Source organism: Haemaphysalis longicornis, unplaced genomic scaffold (genome assembly GCF_048455015.1).
Source record: "Haemaphysalis longicornis isolate Haplotype H1 unplaced genomic scaffold, Haemaphysalis longicornis Haplotype H1 scaffold_3, whole genome shotgun sequence".
In the NCBI taxonomy this organism is placed as follows: Eukaryota; Metazoa; Arthropoda; class Arachnida; order Ixodida; family Ixodidae; genus Haemaphysalis; species Haemaphysalis longicornis.
Window position 1 is genome coordinate 229,633,678 of NW_027526335.1, and position 26,350 is coordinate 229,660,027.

General features: G+C 49.0%; 1 protein-coding gene across 3 annotated transcripts in view; it reads left to right on the forward strand.

Moving 5' to 3' along the window:
- Positions 1–23,372, forward strand: part of LOC144176032 (putative fatty acyl-CoA reductase CG5065) — a 70,438-nt gene extending 47,066 nt beyond the window's left edge. For 2 of the 3 annotated variants that reach the window (XM_077705139.1, XM_077705138.1), the window contains exons 7-13: positions 4,602–4,779; positions 7,849–7,893; positions 8,545–8,903; positions 9,214–9,343; positions 19,938–20,065; positions 22,919–22,996; positions 23,117–23,372. In XM_077705139.1, coding sequence (XP_077561265.1) covers positions 4,602–4,779; positions 7,849–7,893; positions 8,545–8,903; positions 9,214–9,343; positions 19,938–20,065; positions 22,919–22,996; positions 23,117–23,291 — 1,093 coding nt within the window. In that variant the 3' untranslated portion in view covers positions 23,292–23,372. The remainder of the gene's footprint in view (positions 1–4,601; positions 4,780–7,848; positions 7,894–8,544; positions 8,904–9,213; positions 9,344–19,937; positions 20,066–22,918; positions 22,997–23,116) is intronic. The other variant, XM_077705140.1, reaches the window with a different exon arrangement.
- Positions 23,373–26,350: the final 2,978 nt, after the last annotated feature.

Below are 26,350 nucleotides of genomic sequence, written 5' to 3' on the forward strand. Positions count from 1 at the left end.
TGAGCAGTCTGTATGAATGCGTAGCTCCTCCGGTTCAGGTTTATTTATTTATTAATTTGGATATTATTCGAAGCCGTACGGAAGAGGCTGTGGAAGCAGGGCCTATTGGCGGGGTCAGTGGAGTGAGCTAGCAATACTCAGCCATCAATGTGGGTAGTTGCGTGCGTAGTGTTGTAATCACTCTCTCCTCGAATTCACTCTTGATGCCAGAAGCATCTGGGGCCACTTGAGTTACGGGTGCGGATAGCCTTATGGACGCCGGTGACTGGGACGGACGCCGCCGCTCTGCTAGCAGTGTTTGCCTGCACCGCCGCTGCTCTTCAGCCTGGCGTTGCCGTTGGCATGCCTCTTCCTCTTCAGCTTCTTCATTGTCTCGTAGTTCTAACTTGAGGCAGTCGAGTTCACGCTGGAGGTCCTGTATGCGCTGACGAAACTCAGCCGATGTTGCTTTCTTCTTCTTTGACTTGATCCTGTCGTTCTTTGTGGCACCTATGTCAGGTTGGTTACCACGAGGCGGCGGTTTGATGCTAACGGTCCTGACCGGGCCGGGGCTGATGCCTCTGACGGCAGTATCAGCAGTTGCGGGTGAAGGCAACGGGGGAAATTTGTTGAGGTCGTTCAGTTGTGTGTTTATGGTGCGCTTGCGGAAATGGCTGCGTGACTTCCTTGCGACTCGTTCCTTGTCACGCTGCAGTCTTCGTTCCCGTTCTGGGCACTTCAGGTCAGTGGCGAGAGGACGAACCTCTTTGCACAACGTGCAGAATGTAGCTGAGGGCACACAAGCACCCTCGGCGTGGGTCCTTCTGCAGGTCTTGCACATGCCCTCATTGGGGCAGTGGCGTTGCAGGTCTCCAACACCGTGGCATCTGCAGCACACCAGTGTTCGGGGAATGTACGGCGCCACTTTGCACAGTTCCTTGCAATTTCTCACTATTTTTGGCGCATGAGGGGTGTCAAAAATCACAAGGGCGAAATGATTACGTCCAATTCGCTTAACATCCAATATGGTAGCAGTTTCACAGGTTAGATGTTGTTTGAGCTCGTCGTCCGTGTCGCCGGGATCAACCTGGATAACACCGCGGGAAGTGCCTCGGGGATGAAGTAGCTGGGCTTCAATTTCGAAAGGATAGCCATTCAGTTGAACATGAGTAAGCTGACTTACTCGTTCAGCATGTATCTTGTCATCAAGGGTAACGGTTATGGCGTTACTCCTCACATCGAGTCTGGTTGAAACGTACGCGCTCAAGTCGGTTTGCGGCGAGAGTTTGGAGCGAGCACGTCACTGAGAACTTTGCAAAAAATATCTTTCATCGACTTCTGCCCTCGAGGGCGGAGAACTAAATACCTTTCTTTCGTGAGTCGTTCAGTAGCAGTGGCCGATCGCTTCGGTGGAGCTCGGCGAGACGGCCGAGAACGCTTCGTTGTCCAATTTTCTTGGTCGTCGTCGTCGTTGTCACTTTCGCAGGTCGCATAAGCCGCTTCATCGTCATCTACCTGATGTTTCCGCTTCTTGGCGTCCGTTGAGGCAGTCCTCCGTGGATGGAGAGCGTTGGTCTCCACGGCCGAGGCCATGCCGGCCGGCGCGGTGGCTGTAGTCGACGTTAGGCGTAACGGGACTCCGCTAGGTCTAGGCGTGTTCTTCTCAATAGAACGTCGTAACTCGGGCAGATTCAACACTAGCGAAACCAACTTAACTCGGCTAATACAGCCGCAATAGTCTCGCAATCGAATGAAACTCAGATCAAAAACCACGAGAGAGAGAGAGAGCTCTTTATTAAAGAAAGAAAGGCAGAGAGGTTTGCCAACATGCGTATGTCGACATGGTACTCTGCAGGAAGGGGAATGGAGAAAAGACAGATAAATAGTAAAAAGAAGAGTAGGGGGTGAGCATGAGCCAACAGGGGCGGTACCTTGTTGTGCAGGTCCCCTTGTTACATTAGATGCAGTCGTATGCGGCCGGATGGCACTATTGAGATGACGAGATACGGTGGAGACAAACCATGATCATCTTCTATGTACCTCTTAATCTCAGTTCCTCTATTTATCCAACAGTCACTATATACTCACGTGACAAAATTTTCTCTAGCACCTGTAGGAGTTCTCTAGCACCTGTAGGAGTGTAGCAACATGCATAATAAAACTAAGCTTGAACATAAAACTAAATCTATAGCCCCGTTTACATTGACCCGACGAGGGCGCGTTGAGTCGAAATAAACAGGTTTTTTGGACTCGACACCCCCATGTATAAGCGGACGGGGTGGGTCAGAGAGCCGTCGCGGCGAGTCCAGTCAACTCGGAGGCAGGGGGTGGGTTAGCTCGCTCGTCGGGCTGAGTCAGCGGGCCGCGGGGAGCAGAATACCGTATTTGCGCGGTTCTAACGCGCCCCCAATCGTAACGCGCGGGTAACTTCGTGCAGGAAAATTCGAAAAAAAAGTGACACTGACGGTACTGCGCAGATGGAAAAGACATGACCCACGTACCTTTTTATTTTATTTGGCATGCAGCTCTGGAAGCCAAAAATGAATTGTGCTTCACAAGGTTGCTTATCCAGCTGCTGCTGGAAATAATGCTATAGCGGGGAAGACTGAAGTTGCTTGCGATTTCAAGTGCCTTGATATTCATAATTCTAAGCGTTAGGGGATAAGCAGAAGCACAAAAAAAAAACATGCGACAGCTGACCAGGGTATGCGGCATGCCATTGAGGAATCAGTGCGCCGAAATTCACTCACGTGGTGTTGACTGATTGTTTTTATTAGATTGAGTTGGATTTTGCGGGTACTTCGTGTTCGTTGCGCATGGCAATGCTGCCGGTCGCTTTAAATCCTATTTCGGTTTTGAGCCCGATTGTAACGTGCACACAAATATTAAGCTACCTTTTTTCAAAAGAGGGTGCGCGTTAGAATCGTAAAAATACGGTAGGCCCTTTTCCGGGAACCCCGCCGCTCCCCTCACCTCGATTCTTTGGACGGGGTTCATATAAACTCGGACGCGTCGAGGTAAGCTGAACCCGCCACTCAACTCACCCCGCCCCCGTCGCGTCCATGTACACGGGGCTTATGCTGTAGCCACTGTCAACATGAACAGGTGTTTGTTGCTGACTTTTTGCTGCACTGCAGAGAAATGATCATGCCCGAAAAAGATTGGCTGGCGATAACGATAATCCCTAATGCGATATTTGGGCGCCGCAGCAGCGCGCTATGGCGGCACTCACTCTTGGGTTCTCTCCACGGCAGCGATGATCAGCCTCTGCATCGGCGTCGCGAAGTGCGCCTCAGGAAGGGACCGCGAACTGCGTCTTAAGCGAACGCACATCATAGTCTTGCGCACGCCCTCATCACGTTTTCGCAAATCGTCGCGCCATCGAGCGCTCGTGCGGGCACAGCATACTGCCCCCTCGTCTCCCCCACCGCACACTTTCGGAGGACGTTGGCCCGCGCCGCCACGGCGAACCGCCCTCCCCTCCCAAATCCGCGACACTCTTCTCTGTTGCTTTCTTTCATCGCTCGCTTTTAAATGCAGAGGATTTCAGTAACTCACGATGTCACCCGCGTTGACGTCCGTAGTCCGCACCGCTCCCCCTACACTATATAAAAAAATAATACATACCGGCGCCAGGTTTCGATCCCACGACTCTGCGGGCGGAACGCAAGGTACATGGTGCTGTACCCACTGCGCCACAAAGCCGACACAGAATGGAACGTTACGAACGCACCTTATATCCTTGACTCATTCAACCGTCTGCCACAGGTGCGCCCTCTCCCCCGCGTCCTCCTCGCCTTCTCTCCGCTCGCAACACCCTCTCTCGCCGCGTTGGGTTCGCGCTGAGCAAGTCGGTTCGCGCGCAAGAACAGGTGGGGGCGCTCGCATCGCGCTCTCTCGCCGCGGTCGGTTCGCGCTTAAACCACATATGTCGTTCGCGCGCGCTCCGGTCGCTAACTTCTGTGGCGTGATCGTGACGTCAACATCACGCGTTCGTGTGGTGGCGCGATTTCGGCGCTATAACACTCTCTCGCGAGGGGCATTGGATTGGCTTGGATTGGTTTGGATTTGGATTTGGATTGGATTGGATTAGAGTGGATTATGTTGGATTGTGTTGCGTCATAGCCACGCCACGTTGCGTCATACCCGCTCCACATTGCGTCATAGCCGCGGCAGTGGGTTCACGGCACGTTTCACCATCGACTTCATCGACAATGTCTACGCTGGAAGACAACAATTACAACAACAACAACCAATACGTAACCCATACGACTTGCAGGCGCACCCCCCGCGGAAATGCTCTGCATTTGATCGTGCCCCTCGCGAGGGGGATGTTTTTCGTTCGTCCGCAGTGTCCACAATGTCTTTGGCACCTCACTGCACCTAGCCTAGCTAGGACTTCGTGCTGTGGAAAGCAAAGATTGGCTCGCTTCCGCACGTGCCTATTTGTTTCACTCGTGCGTCTTGCCATCGTTCACTCGGTTACGTCGACAACGCGGCTCAGCCCAGAGATGACCGCCAAAAGTATGCACCCTAAAATCTGAGCGGAGCTTTGCGGCCTGATGAATGCACTGTGCACACTGTGCGTTCGTCTCACAGCAGAGCTCGCCCGTTCTTTCCAGGTGGCTGGAAGAAGAGCTTCAGGAGAAAATACAGAGCCAGGTGATGGGTGGTCGTCCGACCACGTACCACTACACCAAGGCCCTGGCGGAGAGCCTGCTTGTGCACGAGGCCACCGACCTGCCTGTAGTCATCCTGCGACCCTCCATCGTCACCTGCAGCATCCGAGAACCCTTCCCGGTCAGTCCATGGCCCCAATCTTTTCCTTCCCTCGCATATGAGTGTGTCAGGAAAGTCAACAAACACGCTGCAGCGCTGTCTTGCTCAGTTTTTCAATATGCACCAGTTGAACAACTACGTTTCAGAATCCGGATGGCACGAGCATTCCTGCTTTGTTGAATCGAAGGGGCAAATCAACGGGCATGCCATCTAGCGGACGAAAACGGAATTTTGCTCAACACCTGCTTTTTAATACAACTTCCTTCTCGGATTAGGTAATATTAAATTTGGTCATTTTCTTATATTTACCCCTTTAATCTTACTTCAGGCAGCAGCCGCAAGTATTTGAGTGCTCCAACTTTCTGCCGACAGCTGACAGGCTTTTCGACGTCCCCTATGCTTGCCCGTGTTTCCTGCCTGCACAGGAGGCCAACTGCAGACCGGTTTTTCATACTGGGGGTGTATAGGCATTTTTGCAACAGGTGCATGAGTAACCCTGCTTGAGACTTGCTGTTGCTATGCCCACTTGCAGAGCCAAAGCATTGCGGTTACTTAGTGGCCAGCATGAGCTATATCATGGCCTCCACCCTCTTGCACAAGTTCCAATCGACGTGCTTTATTGTAGCACTCATTTAAACGCATTTCGACCATGAGCAAGGCCCCAAACAGAAAAAAAACACTACGTAACATGCAGAACAGAAGATCGGTCTTAAAGGGACAGGCAACCGATTTTTGTCGATTATATTTTCTTTATCCCAAATTAAAGGGCACCACTTAAAACACCTTAACCCGAAACGGCTTTCCTGTAGCGCCCTAGAAGTTTTGATATCGGCATTCTTAGGTCTACATGCCATACGTCTCCCGTCAAAACGATTTCTGGCAACCATGAGTCATCAGAGCAGCAACATAGTTTTAACTGCACGTGAGATTAACAGGCAGCTAAGAAGGTATCCCCGGCTAAAACAATTATGTGCAACCTTTCCTATTCCTTCATGCGGTTTTCGAATCACGTGCTGAAATCCACGGAATTGTTCGGACACGTAAGGTAGTGTCACGCTTAGACACTACATGGTGCCACCTTTCAGGCGTCAGGAATTTTAGTGCAAAATTGAAATTACCTCCCCTTGTTTTTTTAAAATACCCAGTTCGTTAGCGCTGGCTTTTATATCAGCTAGGTGACATGCGCTCCAGAAAAAGTGGTTGTCTTTCCCTTTAACACAACTTGACGTAAACTTCTATGAAACAGGCACGACTATCTAGAGCTGCGGACAGCTGGTCGAGAGCTGCGGAGAAAGGTTAACACGTCCTTGCTCTGTGTGGCGAGCCTGGGGCAGACGGGCTCATGATGCAGCTATTACAGAGTAACTAGGTAAATTGCATGGCACGTCAAAACCTTCCCATACGTGTTCATGCACAGCAGCACCTAAAGCCATCTATGTGAAGTGCCACCTTAGCAGCTCAGTCAAGCTGAGTAGCAATATTCTGTGCAGGTAATGCCAGCGAAACAAATTGTCAGAAAGATCGTAGTTTGTAAAAATCGGGTGTATCCTAACTTCATTCAGTGGTAACACCATATACATCGTTGTTTCTCTGCAGTTAAGAAAAAGTAGTGCTACTCTATGTGCAGAAAATGTCATCCACCATTGCATGGTGTGAAGGTACAAATATGCTCGCTGCATGAGCCTACAAACACACGCTGAAGAGTTAAAACAAGTTAGCCTATATCTGTACACGACTGCGCCGTGAATGTACTGCCCCTGAGAGCAGTACTGTTTTAACAGCGAAACTGTTGAGAAAATCGTTTGTGTATGGTGTCTGCAGTTAAAAATTCCAAGAAAAGGCCCCACGCTCATACACACGTTCCTCGAGCGCACGTTCAAGCTTAGCATACCTACTTGGGGAGGTTCACCAATATTGGCCGAAAGAAAAAAAAACTTCGGCGTTCTCCGCGTGCCCCGAGTGCACGTTCGTCAAGCCGAACATACCCACTTCGGGAGTGGATTGGCCAACATTGGCCACAAAAAAACTCGAGCGTTCGTCGTATCGCGGTATCGCGTTGGCAACGCTTGGTCAGAACGAGGAAGACATGTCATAGCGTACGCCCTTCGTTCGTTCGTTCTCGTGTCATCGTGCGCATGCGCCCCGTACCGCAGAAGGGCCGCGACTTCAATGTTGAAGCTACTGTAGTGGCTCACTGACTCCACATGGCCCTGCTGCGGATAGTTTGCACGGCCGAGCAAGAGGCCGCGCTTGCAGAATGGCGTACCAAGACGTCGACCAAAGCGACGAGCTCACTCCTACTAGCTCAACATAAGTTCATTAAAATACCATGCCTTCGACTTCAACCACGATACCACAACGACGCTAAAACTCAACTTTGTGTCCATCAGTGTTAACCTACAACAGCTTTGCCATTCAAGTCTTCCGCGTGAGTGCAAGGTTCCCTAAATATAGTAGGGCAGGAAAATAGGCAGGAAACACAGCCCGGTGTCATGGTGCAAATAGAAAACACGACTGTTTTGCAAATTGGACAAGCATCTGCTGGTTGCGCAATATGCATCAAAGAATAAGACCGATCGCGTCCTCGAGGGACCTTGTGGCTGCGTCCGTTGCTGGTCTTTGATTGTTTCGTCATCACAATGGCATGTTTCAAACTGTAGCCTGAAATGTTCTCGACTGAATTCGGTGAATCACTGTTCGGTGGTAAGCATTGGAAGCGAAGCTTTTTTTTTGTGTTCTCACTGAAGCCCGTGTCTTACCCAAAACGCACTGCTCGAAAGCCAATTTTACAGAATGAGAGGGCCCATGATCATAATAAAACAAAAAACAACTCTTCCTGTGTTAGGAACCGAATGTGGTCCCTACCAAGCCGACGCCTATATGATTACGCCATTCTAACACGGTCGAAGCAGTTCCTGTTTTGGACTTCGTCTTTCCCCCTGCTATTTGAACTTCTAAATAAATTCAGTGTAACTAAATCAATCACAAACGCCCACTTGCTTAATTTAGCGCAGAGGAAGCTTCACGGTTCAACCACCTTTCTCGCTTAATAGGAAGGATCCTTGATTTTTCGTTTCAAATTTATTGCAGGGCTGGGTGGATAACTTCAATGGACCAGCTGGCTTCATTATTGCTGTAAGTAATCTCGGCGGAAGTGTCACTTACTATACTTGGATATGGTATTAGCTAGAAATTCTCATCCGGCCATGGTCATTGTATGCTTCTTTACTGCCAATTTTGTGCATATATGGCGATGGCTCAAAAGTGCACGAGGAAGAAAAGCCTCAAAATGGGAAGCCACGTAAGGAAACGCGTGGTGACATTCTCGTCGCGTGTGCTTGGCTCTGTGGATCCCTGTTAGCTGCGCCTGACGACTAGCACCGATGTTGCAGCAGTTTTGAAGGCGCGGCCACTGTTAGAACTAACATGGAGCCGCGCTCCGCGGAGTGCCACGACTGGAGCCGCAAAAACCTTGAGGCGCATGCGCAATCAGTGCCAGAGGCGGAGATAGCTGCCCGTTGTTTGTTACGATTCCTTGCACTTCGACTCTCGCTCTTGTGCAAAAGCACTGCACCCATGACGCTCTGTTTTGAAGTGGGAGGAACAGTAGCAGATGACGCGCAGCTATCTCCGCCTCTGGCACTAGTTGCGCATTTGCCTCAAGGTTTTTGCGGCGCCAGTCGCTACCTCAATTCCCGCGCTGTACCTCACACAATTGTTTCGGTCGAGACATTCTATTGCAAGTGCTGTAGCCTTGCATGTGTGCCCCTGATCGTGGCGGTGCAGACGGGCAAGGGCGTTCTGCGCACCATGTACCTGCGGCCCAACAACTCGGCGGACATCTACCCTGTGGACATGGTGGCCAACATGATGTTGGCGTCTGCGTGGCACGTCTGGAAGGAGCAGCCTGCGGGGCCCTTTGTGGTCAACTGCACCTCGGGCTCCATGCGGCGGCTGACGTGGCAGCAGATCTTCGACTACTCGAAGCCGCTGGTGCTCAAGTACCCGAGCAGCGAGGTGTTCCGCTACCCGGGCGGGAGCTTCAAGACCACCCGCTTCTGGCACTCTGTCGCCGTGCAGCTCGACCACAACCTGCCGGCCTTCATAGCAGACTCAGTGGCACGTCTCGGGGGATACAAGCCCATGTGAGCATCCACCCGCCCTTTCTCATTCCGACCAAAGACACACATTTACGCGTCCGCATACGTACGGTTTAGTCAGCTGTAACGAATGCTTGGGGAATGGATAGTCATTTTTGTTAAGTCCATTTTTCTGGCTGTACCGAAACAGTTTGTAGAACTCTGCAGGCAATCGACCCGTGGTCCAATTCTCAGTATCATATTGGAGTTGACTGTACCAGCTGCATTTCTTCCGTTTTCAATGACCTGCGCGAAGGGGGCGTAGCAAGTGGTGCATATGGACCTCCTGCCTCCCTCTCCCCTCCCCCTTGTGCAGGCTGCAAGACATCTACAAGCGCATCCACCGTGCCATGGGCATCCTGGAGTTCTTTGTTACGCACGAGTGGACCTTTGGCATCGACAACCTCCGCCTCCTTATGGGCCGCCTTGAGGGACCAGACCGAGAGGTGTGTATCCCTACGCATTCGCTGCAGCCACTGCTTCCCTTCTTGTCGTGGCTGCACGCTTGCCTGCTTGCGCCGACAATAATCTGATCCACATCTTTTTTTTGCACACCGGAATCATTTATGTACCCACTTTAAGTGAAGCAACCATGTATATGATTTGAAAACGTCGAAACTCTTAGAACATATTTTATCGAAGTTATTGAAAAGGCCGTTTTGTTTGAAGGAGAATCGGATATGCTTTATTATTCTGTTTGTTATTGAAACGTTTTGAACATATTCACAACAACCCGGTAGTTTTCCGTTGCAGTGACAAGGCTGGAATCCCGGTCACAGCGGCCGCTTTTCTGATGGAGGCGAAAAGCGAGAGCACCCGGTGGTCGAGTTTTCGGCGCATGTTAAGCATCCACAGGTGGTCAAAATTAATCCGTAGCCATCCACTACGGTGCGCCTCATTGTCTGTGTAGCGTCGTGGCGTTACACATCATAATCAAATTGTTTCGCAGTGGAGCTTATTTGCTTCACCAGAAAGGAGCGGTGAGCACTCCGCCACAGTTGACTGAAAATTTCACCCTCAGGGTAAAAAACCACACATAGTTAGTGGAGAACAGACACACTGATGATAATCAACTGAATTTACTGACAAAGTACACATAAATACGATACTTTTGTAAAATGTAGGTACAAGCGCCACATTCCGTATTCCTGTGAGGTCAGTGTTCAGGATAATGCCGGAGTAATTCCATGTGTTTTCCGCTGATGCCATGGATGCTACGATGATGCTGGTATCACCACTCTTGTCGACAGCTAGTGGCTCGACAGTACATTTGCGAGGCAATTGTTTTCGTCGAAGAATTTCAATTTAATCAATGCGCATAGTGCATGAGCAATCTCAGTAACGAAATAAAACGTGCACGGGGTCGCCTGTGTCATGGTGAAACGAAGCGCGAAGAAACAACCAGGAGGAACAAATAGAGCGGCACAGAGCTCTACCATCAAGTAAACTTTTATTGAAAACAATACAAAGATATACACACGAAGAAAGAGAACACACAATTAAGAAACTGCATAATTGACCAGATTTAGAGGAAATACCCAAGGTGGAGCTAGTTTCTGCATAGCGGTGGTCCCGGGTTCGGATCCTGGACCAGGACGAATTATTCTTCATCTTCGAAGTTTCTGAGGAAGCTGTAAAGCTTTCCTTTGTAGCCGTATGGCTGCATTCAGGTGGATGTCAAAATTTCCTTCCAAGAAACTGCATACCTTAGGCCAGACACAAGCTGCCGTTCTTTTAAGCAACATTAGATGACTTCAAGGCTATACCGACATTGAGGGCGTCACCCTTTTCGTAATATGAGCTGCCTCCACGATTTCGCGTGTCTTTTGGTTACGGTGTTGAAATGAAATAGAGATTTTATGGAAAAGGGGATGGCATCCACACGACAACGTAGGCGAGAACCACCAAGCAATGTGGTGATCAGAAAAACATAACCATAGGTAAGAAACTGCAGACCATAGTCCATAGAAAGCTCGAAGTGAAATTCAGTCCAAAGTCGCACTCCTTCAAAGTTTTTGGGATGTCAACACACTCTGTGGTAATTGTGCCTCCCCGAAAGAACTAGATAGTCATCGACGTATCGGAATGCACGTTTATGCAATCCATGTTATATTCGCTGAATAACCGATCCAATCTAAGCAACATTTCACAAAGAAAGGAAGAAAACCTCGCGCTCATGCAGACTCCCGACCTTTGCACAAAAGTTCATTCTGCCACCCTACAATGGTAGACCCAAGGTAGGACAGCAATTCAAAAAGAGCTTTCCACCGACAAGGCACATTTTTTCTTAAGAGCATTACGTTATTTTCTCCAGTTATGCACAGTTTCACTCTCCATAAGTTTATCATGCGGCAGTAAGACTTCAATATCAACACTGAAACAATAACAAGTGCCGGGATAATCATTTTTAAAGAATTGAACAACAGTCTCAGAATTACGCCAAGCGAGTTTCGATTGACTAAGGCTGAAAGATGGCGCTGTAACATGAAAAGGCATATGAAAAGGCACTCAATAACATGAAAAGGCATATGGCGATTGTGCGTTTTAACAGAAAATAAAATTTTGAGTTGAAGCCCTCTAGAACTTTTTGCGACAGAGGAGAGGCCTCGGACGTTCAACTCCGCCAACAAAGAATGCGCCGGTTCTCTAACCCTCTCTTCTTGCACTGACACATGCTTAAAACTCTTTTCCAGTGCATCTGTTCCAGCGCGGCTGTCAATAGGCCATGCCATGCTCATCGTACGGCCTTTGTTCTATTATGCACACTCATAAGTATGCGGCCTGCCGCGTGGAGGTGGTCTAAAAGATACCGACTTGAAATTTCAGCTTGAACAAAAAAACGATAGGACTTAGGAAGGAAACACGTGTTTCCTTCCTAAGTCCTATCATTTTTTTGTTCAAGCTGATATCTCAAGTCGATATGGGAAAACCAACTCGCCCAAACCAAAGCAATTCTAAAAGATACCGTTGGAAACGTGTGTATATCGGTCAAACAGCCCGCTGTTTGATTCGTCTGCGCGAGCATGAAAGGGCCCCGAACACTTGCCAACTCACTCAGCTTCCTTTGTTAGGTTACCTGTGTCAGCACAGCTTAGATGGCATCAAGGAAAAAAAGAAATGGACATACTCCGGGATTAGCCCGTGAACTGATCTTGCGGGGGGCGGGAATGTGCCAGTTCTCTTTTATGTTTCATTGTATTGGCCTCGAGGACATACCGTGGCGCCACTTACAAGTGACGTCACTTATAGGACGCCGGGTTATGTTGTCGTCTGCTAGAACACATTTCCTGTGCTTGTGTGACCGCAGCTTATTGTTGTAGTCACCGTGTACTCCCTCATCGCGGGTTTGACACAAATTACAGACAAAAGTTGTCTACAGACCGAATAATCTGGGAAAGAAATCAGCGACTCCCTTGTTCCCGCCGACACCACCGCGGCTAGGTAGTTGCTACCATCACCACCGAACGCTCGTACGCAGCCAGCTAACGCCAAGAATGATCCAACTGTTGCCGAGAAAGTACGCTGTTATTCATTACGAAATAATTGCGACGTGACATGTACAAGACATTGTGTGCAAAGAAAACAGACCTTACAGCAGCGACGAAAACGTGCCGCTCAGTTGTGATCTCACCACGCATACTGTGCGCATTGCTTGGTAAATGAATGACTACGTGAGAACGGTAAGCAGATTCCTTCGCCGCACATGCTTAAAAGTGCTGGTATGATCTGCAGTTTGGCCCGCAGGGGCACCTTGTGAGTTGAAGGTGACGGTAGTGGCGACACCGCGGACCCCGAGCCCATGTGGGTTGGACCCAGCCACGCCCCAGCTGTGCGTGGCTTAGCCGTGTCCAAGGAAAAGGGAATCCTGGTTGCTGAGTTGACGCTGAGGATGTTTTTGGACCTTTGCGGCCCCTCAGCTGAAACACGCAACTTTGGCCCCTGCTTCTTGCAGACGGCAGCCCAGGACTGACCCGCCCTGGGGAAATCAGCTAGTCGCCTTTTCCTATCCCTCCTCTCTCTCCTTTCTCTTTTCCGTCACCTTTCCATCCCTGTCCTGTCGCCTATTCTTTTCCTGAACTTCCTCTTTTTCCCCTCTGGCGGCAAGGGTTAACCCTGTGGTTATAATCAGCCTTGATTAGACGTCATGGAGTTATAGTAGCGCTGTATGGTTAGCGTGACAGTCACGTTCCCTTGTTGGGCTCCGTGGTGGGCGACCAGCACCGCTGCCGAACATTTCACTTCTCATGGATAAGAAGAAAAGGCTTGACCCTGATCGCCCTCCTAAACGGGGGCGCACCGAAGTTAATGCCTCGGAAAGTACGAACAGCAATCGTTCACTGACTGAGACGACCTTCCCGAAATTTCTGGTGATGCAATCTGACGACCCTCAGAAGCCCTTGAGGAAAGTGTCGCCGTTTGCCGTAGCCAGAGCGCTGAGAAATCTACTTGGACCAAGTTACAGTGTTAAAAAGCTACCAACCGGGGATCTCCTTGTGGAGGTCCAAGCAAAATTTCAGTCAGATGCCCTGCTGTCAATGAAAGAACTAGCAACACACAAGGTTCACGTAACTGCCCACCGCACCTTAAATACTAGGTTGGGGGTAGTGTCGGATGAAGACTTGATTGATGTGTCTGAAGATGAGATTCTGGAGGGGTTTAAAGAACAGACAAATGTTATTGCAGTGCGAAGAATAAAGATCCGCAGGAAAGATGAGGAAATTGCCACAAAACATTTGGTTCTAACCTTCAACTCCACCACCTTACCCGACAACGTACACCTAGGCTACCTGAATCTACGTGTGAGACCGTAAGTACCAAACCCCAGGCGCTGCTTCCGCTGCCAGAGGTACGGGCACACACAGCAGTCATGCCGTGGAAAACCGACCTGTGCACTGTGCGCTAGCACCGAACATGGAAATGACGCCTGTGATGTAGAAGTCAAATGTGTGAATTGCAGTGGTGAACACCCTGCGTACTCGAGGAAGTGCCCACGCTTCCGACAGGAGAAAGAGCTGCTACCGATCAAGGTGAAAGAGAATGTGTCCTTTCAGGAGGCTAAACGACGCCTGGCCTTCACTCAGAAAGGGTCCTTTGCTGAGGTAGCCCATCAGGGGGCGGGGCTGCCTCAATTTCCGGCACTGGTGCAGTCCACTCAGGGGAACTGCGCAGAGCCACAGCCCCCTAAACGAGTCAAGCCGGCAGCCAAGCTCCCGGCAACCAAAGAAACTGGTGTGGCTTCTAAGCCACCAAATGACGGTGCAGGCCGCACCCCTGCCACACCATCGACCTCCTCTCCTCGGGTGACGGTCGACGTACCTCAAAGGAAGGCGCCCTCAGGAAGTGGCACTGCTGCAGGTGCTGCTCCTGGGCGGCAACGACCTGGGGACCCCCCCGACCCTCGGCAGAAGCCAAAGGGCCGGGGAAAACCACCTGGTCCCCCAAATGGTATTCACGGAACTGAAGGCAGTGCAAAAGAGGTAGACGAGGAGATGGAGGTGTGCCCTAGTGCCTCTGGGAGCATGTCTTCATCCACACCTACTTGACTTCGAAAGCGAAAACTCTAGAAGACACCCATATGGTGCAAATAGTCCAATGGAACTGCCGTGGATTATTGCACAATATCGATGATATTCATGCAATTATACACAAATATGAACCCAAAATAATAGCCTTGCAGGAGACAAATCTAACGAAAAGACATGACAACATCTTTCGCAACTTTCACCTCCTTCGAAATGACAGAGAAGACTGCACCTGTGCCTCGGGTGGTGTGGCCTTGGCTGTGGCACCAGGCACAATTCTCAAGTCGATACAACTCAACACTGCGCTGGAGGCTGTTGCAGCACAAGTCTATATTAACAAGCTTGTCACTGTTGTGTCATTGTACCTGCCACCATTAGATCATGTGTCCTTACAAGAACTTAATGGCCTCATTGAACAACTTCCAGCTCCAATAATTATTATGGGAGATTTCAATGCTCATCACTACTTGTGGGGAGTTGAAAGAATAGATAGCCGGGGAAAACTCATTGAGCAGTGGGTAAATACCAACAGCTTAGTTGTTTTCAATAACGGAGATAAGACGCATTTTTCCGCAGGTAATGGAAGCTTCTCTGCTCTAGACCTTTGTGTTGGGTCGCCGGACCTCCAGATGGATTGAGTGGAGTGCTGTGAATGATCCATATGGAAGTGATCACTTTCCTGCCTTGCTGCGCGAAGTGCAGACCCTTCCTTCCCTCAAGAGCTGTTCACCCCGATGGAAGCTCGAGAGGGCAGATTGGGAAAGATTTAAGGAGTTAGTTTCCTTTGATCGATTTGACAGCAGCATGTCCATTGATGAGGCAAATACCTACATCTGCGAGGAACTTCTTACAGCTGCAAAAGTTGCGATCCTCCAGACATCTGGACGGATTCCCAAGCAACCAAAGCCGTGGTGGAACGATGCGTGTCGCGAATCCCGGAAAAAGCAGAACAAGGCATGGGGTATATTTAGACGGTACCCCACCTTAGAGAACTGTCTAAGCTTTAAAGCAGCCCTTGCTGCCGCCCGGAAAATCAGAAAAATGGCCAAAAGGAATTCATGGCAAAGTTTTGTAAGTACAATAAATACTGCCACTCCCACAAAAAAGGTCTGGGACCATTTGCGTAAAATTAAAGGCAACTACAGACGGTTCAGCATACCACTTTTCTCTACAGACGGTGCGTGCAACTTACTGGAAACAAAGCAGATGTTTTACGTGCCCACTTTGCAGAAGTCTCTAGTGATAAAAATTATACAAAAGAATTCCTGGCACAGAAAAATAATGCTGAAAAGTTCAAGATTAAAAACTATAGCAATAACACAGAGGAATATAATAAAGAATTCACTTTGTATGAACTGAAACGAGCATTAGCTCAGTGCAAGGCTGCCTCCGTCGGCCCCGACCTTATTCACTATGCCTTTCTGCAGCACTTAAGTGATGGGTGTTTAGAAGTGATTTAGGAGTTCTTCAACAAAATCTGGAAAACAGGTAGGCTGCCTAAAGCATGGAAAAAGGCTATCGTAATACCATTACTGAAGGACTGCAAGCCCCCAGAGTGTCCATCAAGCTACCGACCCATAACTTTGACCAGCTGTTTGTGCAAGACCTTTGAGAGGATGTTGAATTTTAGGTTGGTTTTTGTTCTTGAAAGTTCTGGTTATCTAGATGGGTTTCAATGCGGGTTTCGGCAGTTTCGGTCTACGACTGACCACCTGGTGAGGCTTGAAACAACGATACGAGATGCTTTTGTTAATAATCAGTTCTGCCTTGCCATATTTTATGATATGGCAATGGCTTATGATACAACCTGGCGTTATGGAATTCTCAAGGATTTAGCAGCAATGGGAATCAGAGGGCGAATGTTTTCATGTATTAAAGATTTTCTCCAGGAACGAACCTTCAATGTAAGACTTGGCAATACACTATCCCGTACATTCCCTCAGGAAAATGGAGTTCCTCAGGGCAGTGTACTGAGTGTGACCGTTTTTGCCATCAAGATAAATTCTTTGGCAAAGGTTATTCCCCGGCCAGTCATGTACTCCCTTTATGTGGATGACTTGCAGATCGCTTTTCGCTCCTGTAACCTCTCGATCTGTGAAAGGCAGGTCCACACTGCGGTAAATCGGTTACAACGATGGGCGGATGAAAATGGCTTTCGTTTTTCTCCCGAGAAGTGTGCATGTGTGTGCTTTACACGAAAACGAGGTATGCATCCCAACCCTGATATAAAAATTAAGGATGTACCCGTTCCAGTACACCGCGAGCAGAAATTCTTAGGTGTCACATTTGACTCAAAATTGACTTTTGGAGCTCATATAAAGAAGCTCAAAATGACCTGCATGAAAACGTTGAACATTTATGGCTCGGTGGTTCGGTCTCGTCTTGATTATGGCTGTATCGTGTATGGGTCAGCCCGCCAGTCTGTTCTGACCTCACTCGACCCAGTACACAATCTGGGCCTCAGACTTGCCACAGGTGCATATCGCACCTCCCCCATCGACAGTCTCTACGTTGAGTGCAATGAATGGCCGCTGGAGTACCGTCGAGTATATGCAGCCAAAACAGCATGTATAAAGGACCATCCCTGTGCTGGTGAAGTGTTTGAGAATAGGTACAAGAAACTGTATGCAAACAAGCCCAGAGTGGTCCGCCCTCTTGCCCTTCGTTTGGAGGAATACATGTCTCGGTATTCGTTCAAGATGTTCCCGTCAAACCTTCTGAGTTTTTTTCGGACGCTGTGGCCCCGTGGGACCACAGGGCCGTCGAATGTGATCTATCGTTGTTAAAATACGACAAAAAGATGTTTCCACACCGAATTCTGCGCCAAGAATTTCACGAACTTAAAGACAAGCACAGTAACTATTGTCACGACCTTACTGATGGCTCAAAAACCTCCTGTCATGCAGGTTTTGCTGTTTTCAATCCACCGGTGACAGTAACAAAGAGGATTGCTGATGAGAGTAGCGTTTTTACTGCGGAATTTCTTGGTATAACCTCAGCTGTTGAAGATGTAGTAGCAAAGGGAGTGCAAAAAGTGGCCATTTACAGATTCTTTGAGTGCCATACATGCTGTAACCTCTCTTGTCCCTTCAAAGAATGCAGCTGTAGGTGAGCTAAAAAACACTGTGCTGCCTTACATTAGCAGGGGTCAGAGTTGTCCTTTGTTGGGTACCAAGCCATATCGGCATCCCAGAAAATGAAACCGCTGATAAAGCAGCATATGAGACCAAGCATCTTGAAATAACAGAGTTAAAGCTTCCCTACCAGGACCTTCGAAACAGCATACGAAAGTCAATGAAGTTGTACTGGCAGTCTGAATGGGATAAACAAACCAGAAATAAACTACATCTAGTCAAACCTTACGTATCTGAATGGAAAAGTTGTAGACATCGAGATCGTTTCTTCGAGGTTATTTTGTGCCGGCTGCGTATAGGTCACACCGTGCTGACACATGGGTTCCTGTTGAAAAAGAGCAGGAACCTATTTGCGAGCACTGTGGAGAACCTCTTACTGTACTGCATATCCTAATAAGTTGTCCATACCTAGAAGCGGCCCGCATTAGACATTTTAGAGCTTTATACACCTTTTGTATACCCTTACAGCCAATGCTTTTACTTGGTGATGAACCAATGATACCTTTCACTAAAGTTTTTGAATTCTTTAGAGATACTGGCTTTTTACACCAGTTTTAGCTACTTCATCTCACGGAACTGTTTTTAAAAATAACCATTTCTATATTTAGGATACCTTGAGCAAAACGTTTAACTTACACTGATATCTTCTTACCTTGTGTTTGGCGCAATATAACCGAAAGGTTGCTGCGCCATTAAACCTCAACTTCATCATCTGCAGTTTGGCTCAAACAGTGCCTATTTTTCCTCCAAGGTTTTTTTTATATTTATGTCCTGATTTGATTAGCGATCGCCAGTTCTCTGTGCTGCTGATATGTTTACTTTTCCCGACAACTTGTCCGCAATGTATGAATCGTATTAACGTGAGTTTTCAACGCCTTCGAGCGGGGTTAGACGTGCCTATGCTTGTTTTTAATCACGGCCTCGCCGTGGACATTTATCATTGCTACAAGGGCCTTTGTCTGTTTATAATGAGCCTGCGACTTTCTCTAGCATCAAGCTCGAGAACTCACGACTGCTCACAGAAGGCGCGGCTGTGTACGGGGTGAACCACGTCGTGGGGTAATCGGGAGTTTTATAATAGGGGGAACGAAGCGTTGGGGGGCCCAATAAGTTAGCTGAGCCCAAAGCAACACGCTTGCGCGCGGCGAGTTTTATAAGGTCTTTCGAACAGCTAGCTCGCCGCCGATTTCGGATGCGCGGAGTCCGATGTGGGGAACATTTGTCTTAGCGTCGCGGCATATATTTCATCACCGCTATCGTTACAGTCGCGAATGACAGTCCCTAACACAACTTTTCACCACACTGTCGTCACCCTCTATCTCGCATTTGAAAGTTTGTATCTGCGGTGATTGCCATTTAAGCGATCGATTTCAAGATACCTGCCACGTCCTTGGCCGATTTTTACGCGCAGGTATCACCACCCTTCGGCTGCTCGCCTCGCCGTGCGGGGACGGGCCGGCGGTGCCAGTACCGACGTCCGCGGCCGGTCGGCGTAGATTCATTTTATCATCGCTTTGAAAATCACAGCTGATGACACCACCTAGCACAGTTTTTCACCACACTAACATCCACCTTCGCGAGTGCGGAACTCATTTTCCGCGATTAGTGTGATTTGAAAACTCGGCAACAAGGGGTTGCTGCCGCTACCTGCGTCGGCACGAAGGACGCGTGTACGGAGTGTTTCTGGGAACAGCAAACGCTTGATGATTTGCTGCTTGATCCATTTTTTGCTAACAAGCTAAACCTAGAAATTTAGTCCGGTGATCGTCGTAGCCTACAATGTTGGTCGGGGAAAGCAGCCGCAGCTTCCGCTTACACCGGGTTCGGTAGCATACCGTCCGCTTACACCACCACGCTCAAGTCGTTTCCGGGCATCCTACCATGGTTGGCACGATTATATAGTTCCCATGGGGTCAAACTACGCTTCCCGCACTGATAATTAACTTCAAACGCCGAAAATGAGCACGAAAATACACTTAGTAGGCGCGTCCTAAACGAAATGTCAAGCGCTGCAAGCCAGCCACGCATCAAGGTAGGACGGGGATCTTACAAGTGACGCCAAATGATCGCAGCGCCGGCCTCTCCAGTGGTGGTCCTCGCGGCCAATATATGTGTTCTTTCTATTTCGTAAATTGAGCTCATAGTGAGCACTGTGTCCGTGTTTTCTCTTCCACCACTCGTGTTTTTCGCCTTCAAGCTCGAATTTCCGGGCAATGCGAATCAATTTGCTGAACCCCAAGCAATTATACTCTGCTGCCACAGACTGTGTGGTCGTGGGGCATTTGCGAGAAGTTTCGTGTGCTGCTGGAGCCTAAATTAGCGCCAGGTACGGCACCGCGTGGTGAGCTTTCTGTGGCAGCAGTGGGACCTGCTTTGTGGCGCAGACCTTTGACTTCGACATCCGGGCCATTGACTGGGTGCCGTACATGGAGCAGTACATCCTGGGCGTCCGGAGGTACGTGCTCAAGGAGGACCCATCCACCATCCCGGCTGCCCGGAGAAACCTCAGCAGGTACTACGCCGCCTTTGACTGGCTCGCTTTGCGTAGGTCTCGGGTAGGCATGGGAAAGTATTGAAACAAACGGATCATTACACTGTATCTCAAATAGGAGTCTCGAAGACCAGTGAGTACAAGGGTACTTCAGGGCTTCGCAAAGCCCTTCCCGAAACTCATCGCCACATTCATATTTTCGCCCAACCTTGCTTGATATGTAGAAAGGTGGCTTCGCTGTACATGACGATAATTTTCGGTTCAGTACGTGTTTCAGGGAAGGTTTCTGCACTACATGCCAGCTCTGTAGAAAAGCCAGGCACACAGAAATGAGTCCATTGCTGTTTCGTGAACTTTTAGCTGCAAGAGCAAATTGTTTAATAATATGACACGCTTTAGCAAAAGTCACACAAAACGCGAGAATTGAATTTGGCTGCAAGGGCAAATTGTTGGACGTTCTAACACGAATCAACATAGTTTATCACGGGTTTAAACTCTATCGCTTTTGCCAGCTCGAAAAGTGGCCCTGGCACTTTCGTGGTTGGGAAATACTGTCCTGGGTGTGTGCGTCTTCGAGCCGTCCAACAACAGTAGTGTGCGCCACTCGTACATAGACTGCCCGGAGAGGTCACGCCCTGATGCCCACGGGCAAGATTAAAATCCTGGCCGTCAAGCTAGTGTCCTCCTAGATTCTTGATGCATTGCTCTCATTGCCAGCTGACTGGATTTGAAGTACTTTTAAGGAGATCACAAATGAGCTGGACGACCAGTTGTGTAAGCACGATGTGGAAGGTACCAGCAAAATGGATGGCTGTTCCCGAGATTCTGGCAAGGAAAGTGGAATTACAAAGACATTTGTTGGCCTATAGTATTTACTTCGAATGGTGAGGTATTAACTCGTTTCTCTTGTGTTACTGCTTTTCTTACTCCTCCGGAAACATTTGCATAACAACCTCAAGTTTGCTTCATTTTTCTTTAAGAGTGTGTTAATTGAGAGAATACGGTACATGCGCAGTGCTTTCTCTGTGCTACAAAAGTCGAATCCAATCTTTTTTTCTGTACGATTGCTGCTGCAATGACTCCTACCCGATGGCAGCTTATACAGACGGCATACGGCGTAACAAGTGCGTTTGAGCTGTACTTTTCTGGTTGGAACGGGTGCACCATTTGTCATGCAGGGGGTGAAAAAATGAAAACCGGATTACTAATATGAGATCTGTATTCAGTTACACTAAGCTATTTCAACGCTCTCGCATGCTGCTCGAAGCTCGTCCGCAGCATGTGGCTGGCTTGCGGTTAGTCGTTCTTGGGCAGCCATTGTTAGCGGTCGCACTAAAGTGTCGCTTTTGCATCTTTGTTATGCGCCGAGGGGACAATGAAGGTGTGAAAAAAATGAGGCATACGTGTATGAGACGATACGGATGCCATAGTTATGGTCTTCGTTAGCGAAATACATTCGCTGCTTTTTTTGTACTGTTCACTAAGAATTAGCCTCCCATTAAGGCACTGTGGTGTGCTTAGTGCACTGAACAACACTAGGAACTTCAAACCGATGGTTTATTATCTGTGATCGCGCTTTGTGTGCTTGCGTATATATATATGGTCCTCGTATGGGCGGCAGTCATTTATAACTTTGGAACCCAATTTGGAGTTGTTTCTATAAAATTGGCCACGTATCTGCTTGATTCAGTGCAAATGCCATCAAGACTGAAGCCTTGCGGCCTGAAGCCTAGCTTGCAGCACCCTCTCCGCCGCTTCCCCTCACTCTTTTCTCCTCCCTTCTGCCTCTCTCTATAAAGGATGCAACTAAATTTTGCTTCATTCGCTCAATCCAATCTTCGTACTGCTCATGTTTAGGTGTTTTCTTTCTATTGTTCTCGGAACTAATCGAGGAGACCTATTTTTTAGTATTTACTTAGTAGCTCGCTTGTCCTTGAAACCATTTTTACTGCATTTTTATCGAAAGCAATCACACGTGTTTCTATTTAAAAGAACGCTTCTACTGTCCTATACTTAAGTCTTGCATCAAGGCAGCCTACTGTTTACTTCTAGGTGAACCATGTTGATATGTAGAATGCATGATAAGTTTTAGTAGATTGGAATGCATATATCCTTGTTCAACCGTTCTTTCAACTCTGGCGCGTCCTCTGAATCGAGTGACAGAAAAATAGAGCAAAATTTTTGTTTGGATTTCTGTAGCCCAAGGAAGACTCCAGTTTTTTATACACTGCAAGGGACTACTTGCTCTGTGCACAAAAAGCAAAACATCTCTATACTCGAACTCGGTTCTTGAAAACTGCTTTGCATAACACATTGAATTTAGCTGCTGCTACTGCTGCTGGTGGTAGTGGTCGCTTCACTGAGAGATCATATTTGCGCTTTGTAATTTTTAACGGTAAAGATTTATTTACACACGCCTACCTTTGGCCTATCATGGGTTACAACCCTATTGATATGCCATTCCATGAGGGAGAAGAAATGGTTGGATTCTTTTTTTTTTTAAAGAATTATCTTCAGAGCGCAAGTATGGACGGGATAAAGAGGAAAAGATGACAGGCGCTGTACTTCAACTTCAGCTGATTTGCATTTAAGCCGCTGCCCGGTATTTTCTTGTCCTTTATCCCATCCGCTTTTGTGCTGTGAAGATGAACCTTTACCAACTTGTCCAGTTTTCTACGGTACTACAGGTTTTTGAGAAACTGTGCAAGACAGGAGGCACTCGGGAGCGTCTGTGCTCTCCCCGCGTTCTTCCTCGGTGAGGGCAAATTTCTTTTGCCGAGTGTTAAGAACGGCGGGAGCCCAAGCGGGGCGCTTCGGTGGCCCGCACCTCTTCTCGCAAGCCTGAAAGAGCGCCCCCCCCCCTCTTCCCGACAGTTGCAATGACGGTGTCTCTCAGTCAAAGCCAACCTCCTGGACGGCCCTGTGTAACAGCGCCTCTGAGCCGGCCCAAAGGTGAGCTTGCTGGAAGAGCGTGCTGGCCACCCGAGTAGCGTGTAGCGAGTGTGCGTGCTGCTCCCCGTTGGGTGGTGTGTGCGGCTGAGGGAGCACTCCTTGTCCTCCTCCTCCTCGCAGGATCTACTACGTGACCATGCTGGGCCAGCTGCTCTTCCTGGCGGGCGTCGTGCGGCTCCTGGTGAAGCATACACGCGTCTTCAACGACCTCTGGTGGAATCTGGTCTCCAGCGCACTCCAGCTGGCCGTGCGCATCTCCCTGGCCCTGCGATCCTGGCCGCCGCTGCGCCGCTGAGCGCTCGACCACCGCGACGCCACCCCTTTGTACATTTTACCCCGGACGCTGCGAGTGTGAATAAAAGTCGAGCCGTGCTTTCTTGTGGCCTGTTGGACCACTGACGGTTGGCTGCCCTAAGGAATGCCCCGCCCCGGTGGTGGCTCGGTGGTTAAGGCGGCGTTGTGCTGCTGTGCCCAAGGACACTGGTTCGATCCGAGCCGCTTTTGTGGTGAAGGCGAAAAGCGAACACGCCCACGTGCGAGATGTCGGTGCGTGTCAAAGATCTCCAGGTGGTCAATATTCATCCGGAGTGCTGTTATGGTGCGCCTCATAACCCAGGCGTAGCTTGGGCACGTTAAACTCCACCTTCCTCCCCCCCTCCCCCCCCCCCCTTGAGGAAGGAAGGCGGCACAGCTCGAAAGCGTTGAAAAGACAAGTAGCTTGTAAATTCAGAATGTGTTGGGTGCACAGCCGCACAGTCCTTGGGTACTTGGGCAATGTATTTCAGTTTTTTCCTGATACGGCAATGTTTTAATTGGCTGCCTGAAACTCGTTGCATTAAGTAATAGTAATTAATGAGAGAACGGAAGCACCAGCGCCCTATGGAGGGGATGGGGGCGATAGGGGAAGAACACCTCAAAACCTCATGGGGACGCGTAATCGATCACTGGTCACCATAAAGTTCACACGGCAATGGCATGCGTCCATGTCTCCTTGTAGAGGAGCTGGAGTTCACTGATTCAGACCATTGTACGTGTTGCATAGGTCGTTCACTAAGGCGTATTCAATGATTGCTTTAAGAAGGAAATGATCCATTCCCACTCGCTGCAGGCGGTCTGCTTCTATCGCCGGTGGGGGGACGTGTTAAGATGTCCGTTCGACCAGAGATGAAATACGCACACTTCCAGAGTACATGAAACAAGTTCGGCGTGCAATGGCTGTTGCACTAGGGGCCACGCTGGTGGATGGAATTAGCGGGGAATGTCCATTTATGCCCGATGTTAGGGGTCTAGGTGGAGTTGGCATAGATTCTGTAGGCCACAACACGCCGACCTAAGTGGCATCCCTGGGGCGTTGGCGGACTTCAGTCTTCAACTTCCGTCATTTAAGCTGCCAGTATAGTTGGGCGGGGAGGGACTTAGGTACGCTGGTAGCCGTGGGAGGTGTGTAGAGCCTTTTCCTGGTAGGGGCGCGTTCCGGGTGGTTACTTTGCCTTCCGATTGTATGTCTAGGTGTCCGGACAACGAGGATGGTGAAACCTTTAATTTCAAAATCGTGGATCACGTGTATATTGTGGCCCTGTGATTCCGCGAGAACGGGTGATGACTCGAAACGAGGTCAACGGGTTATGACTAGAAACTTCCTGTATGTGATGGGGTCGGAATGACCGCAAATGGTCTGGATAGCAGTTCTGCGTCTTCGGCTGCTATATAGCTATTGGAAATCTCCTGTGACTCATTCAAGGACGGCAGGTCCGGGAAAGTCAATGCTATGGCTGCTTCGGTGCCATTGAGACGCGATTCAGGAATGTCTGCCTCGTCATCTTTATCATCCGAGAATGTGCGCACATACCAATCATGAACCCGCACTTGACGTCCAGAAATTGGACGACGGCGGGGTCATAAGCATACAGCCGTACCCCGAGGGATTTGTCCAAATAACGGTGAAACAATAACTTGGACTCTTCAAGAAAACCCTCCAGGGGTGGGAGCGGTACCATTTGCATAATAGTGCTGACTTTAGTGAATTTAGGGAGACCACATGATAGTGCGAAAGAGGAGTAATTCATCTTTTGATGGAGCTTCAGGTGGGAGAAATCGTACTCGGAGAAACCATACGCGAATCGCCCATGCGCCATCGCAAGGCCGAGCGTAGTGGTAGCTTGCTGGCTTGCTCCGCCATGCTTGTTAGGGAGGCGGCTACCGGAGTGCATAGTGCTGCGCCAGGTCGCCTTCGAGTATGAAATTCAGTGGCTGAGGCTGTTACTACTGCTAACAGGCAGTCTAAGAAGGGGAACCGTGCCGTTACGCGATTCATGCCGGATATTCCCTATTTTTAGTGAAATAACCTAGTCCTGGTTAGAGCGGCTTCTACCGTGAAGCATTGATAATTAGTCTTTTCAGAAGGTGTATGTTGCTGGAACTCGGAGAGTGTTCTAGGCTAAGGTTTCTTGCATAGGTTTCTTGGAGGGGTAATCGGCCTCAATCCATACAACAATATTATCGGCATACAAGACAAACCTCGTGGCGGTGTGCTGTTCCAGCTTGCGTGCTACAAGGTTTATTAACAAGTCGAAGAGCATCGGCCTGAGAATGTAGCCTTTCGGGATGCCTCTATCGAGATAGAAGAGGGATGGTTGGTACGTCGATGGGTTCAGCCGGATTGGGTGGTGCTGGTGGGCTTTCTGACTGGAGAAAGCGAGCTCCAATTCCTGTTCCGAGCTCTGACACCTGCTTGTTTAACGTGGTCAAATGCCTTATGCATAGCGAGTGCAAGAACGTAATCAGGCACAGCCTTTCAATCGGTCCTCTTAGTGGCGCGACGTAGGAGCCACAGATACTCGTGGGAGCCGAGATGAGGTCGGAACACTATGAGAGCGGGGTGAAACCAACCGACTTGCTCAAGGTGATGTATAAGCATCTTGTAGACCAGGAGTTCGATGAGTTTGCATATGTCCGGAGTCAACGCTACGGGCATAGATTTTGCGGATTGCTTGAATTGTTGCCGGGATTAGGGATTGGAGACCCGTAGTGAGTCAGATACTATTTTTGTCTTCCAATGGTCATTGATGCTAAGCGCAGAAAAAAACAGGGACACAGTAGACAAGGACCAGCGCTACTTCCAACTGAATTTTATTGAATCGAGGTGAAATATATAGCAGAAAAAATACAAGAGATACAGAAAAGGTTACGATTATACACAGATTAAAATAACGGAATCGCTTGCCGCTGTCCCACACGTGTCAGCTATTCATTACCACGACCAGTTCTTTTTTAAGAACGCTGCCTCCTTACCGGACAATGCTACTGATGTCGTGCTGACACACTCAAAATCACCTAGTTGCATTTCAGCTGCCT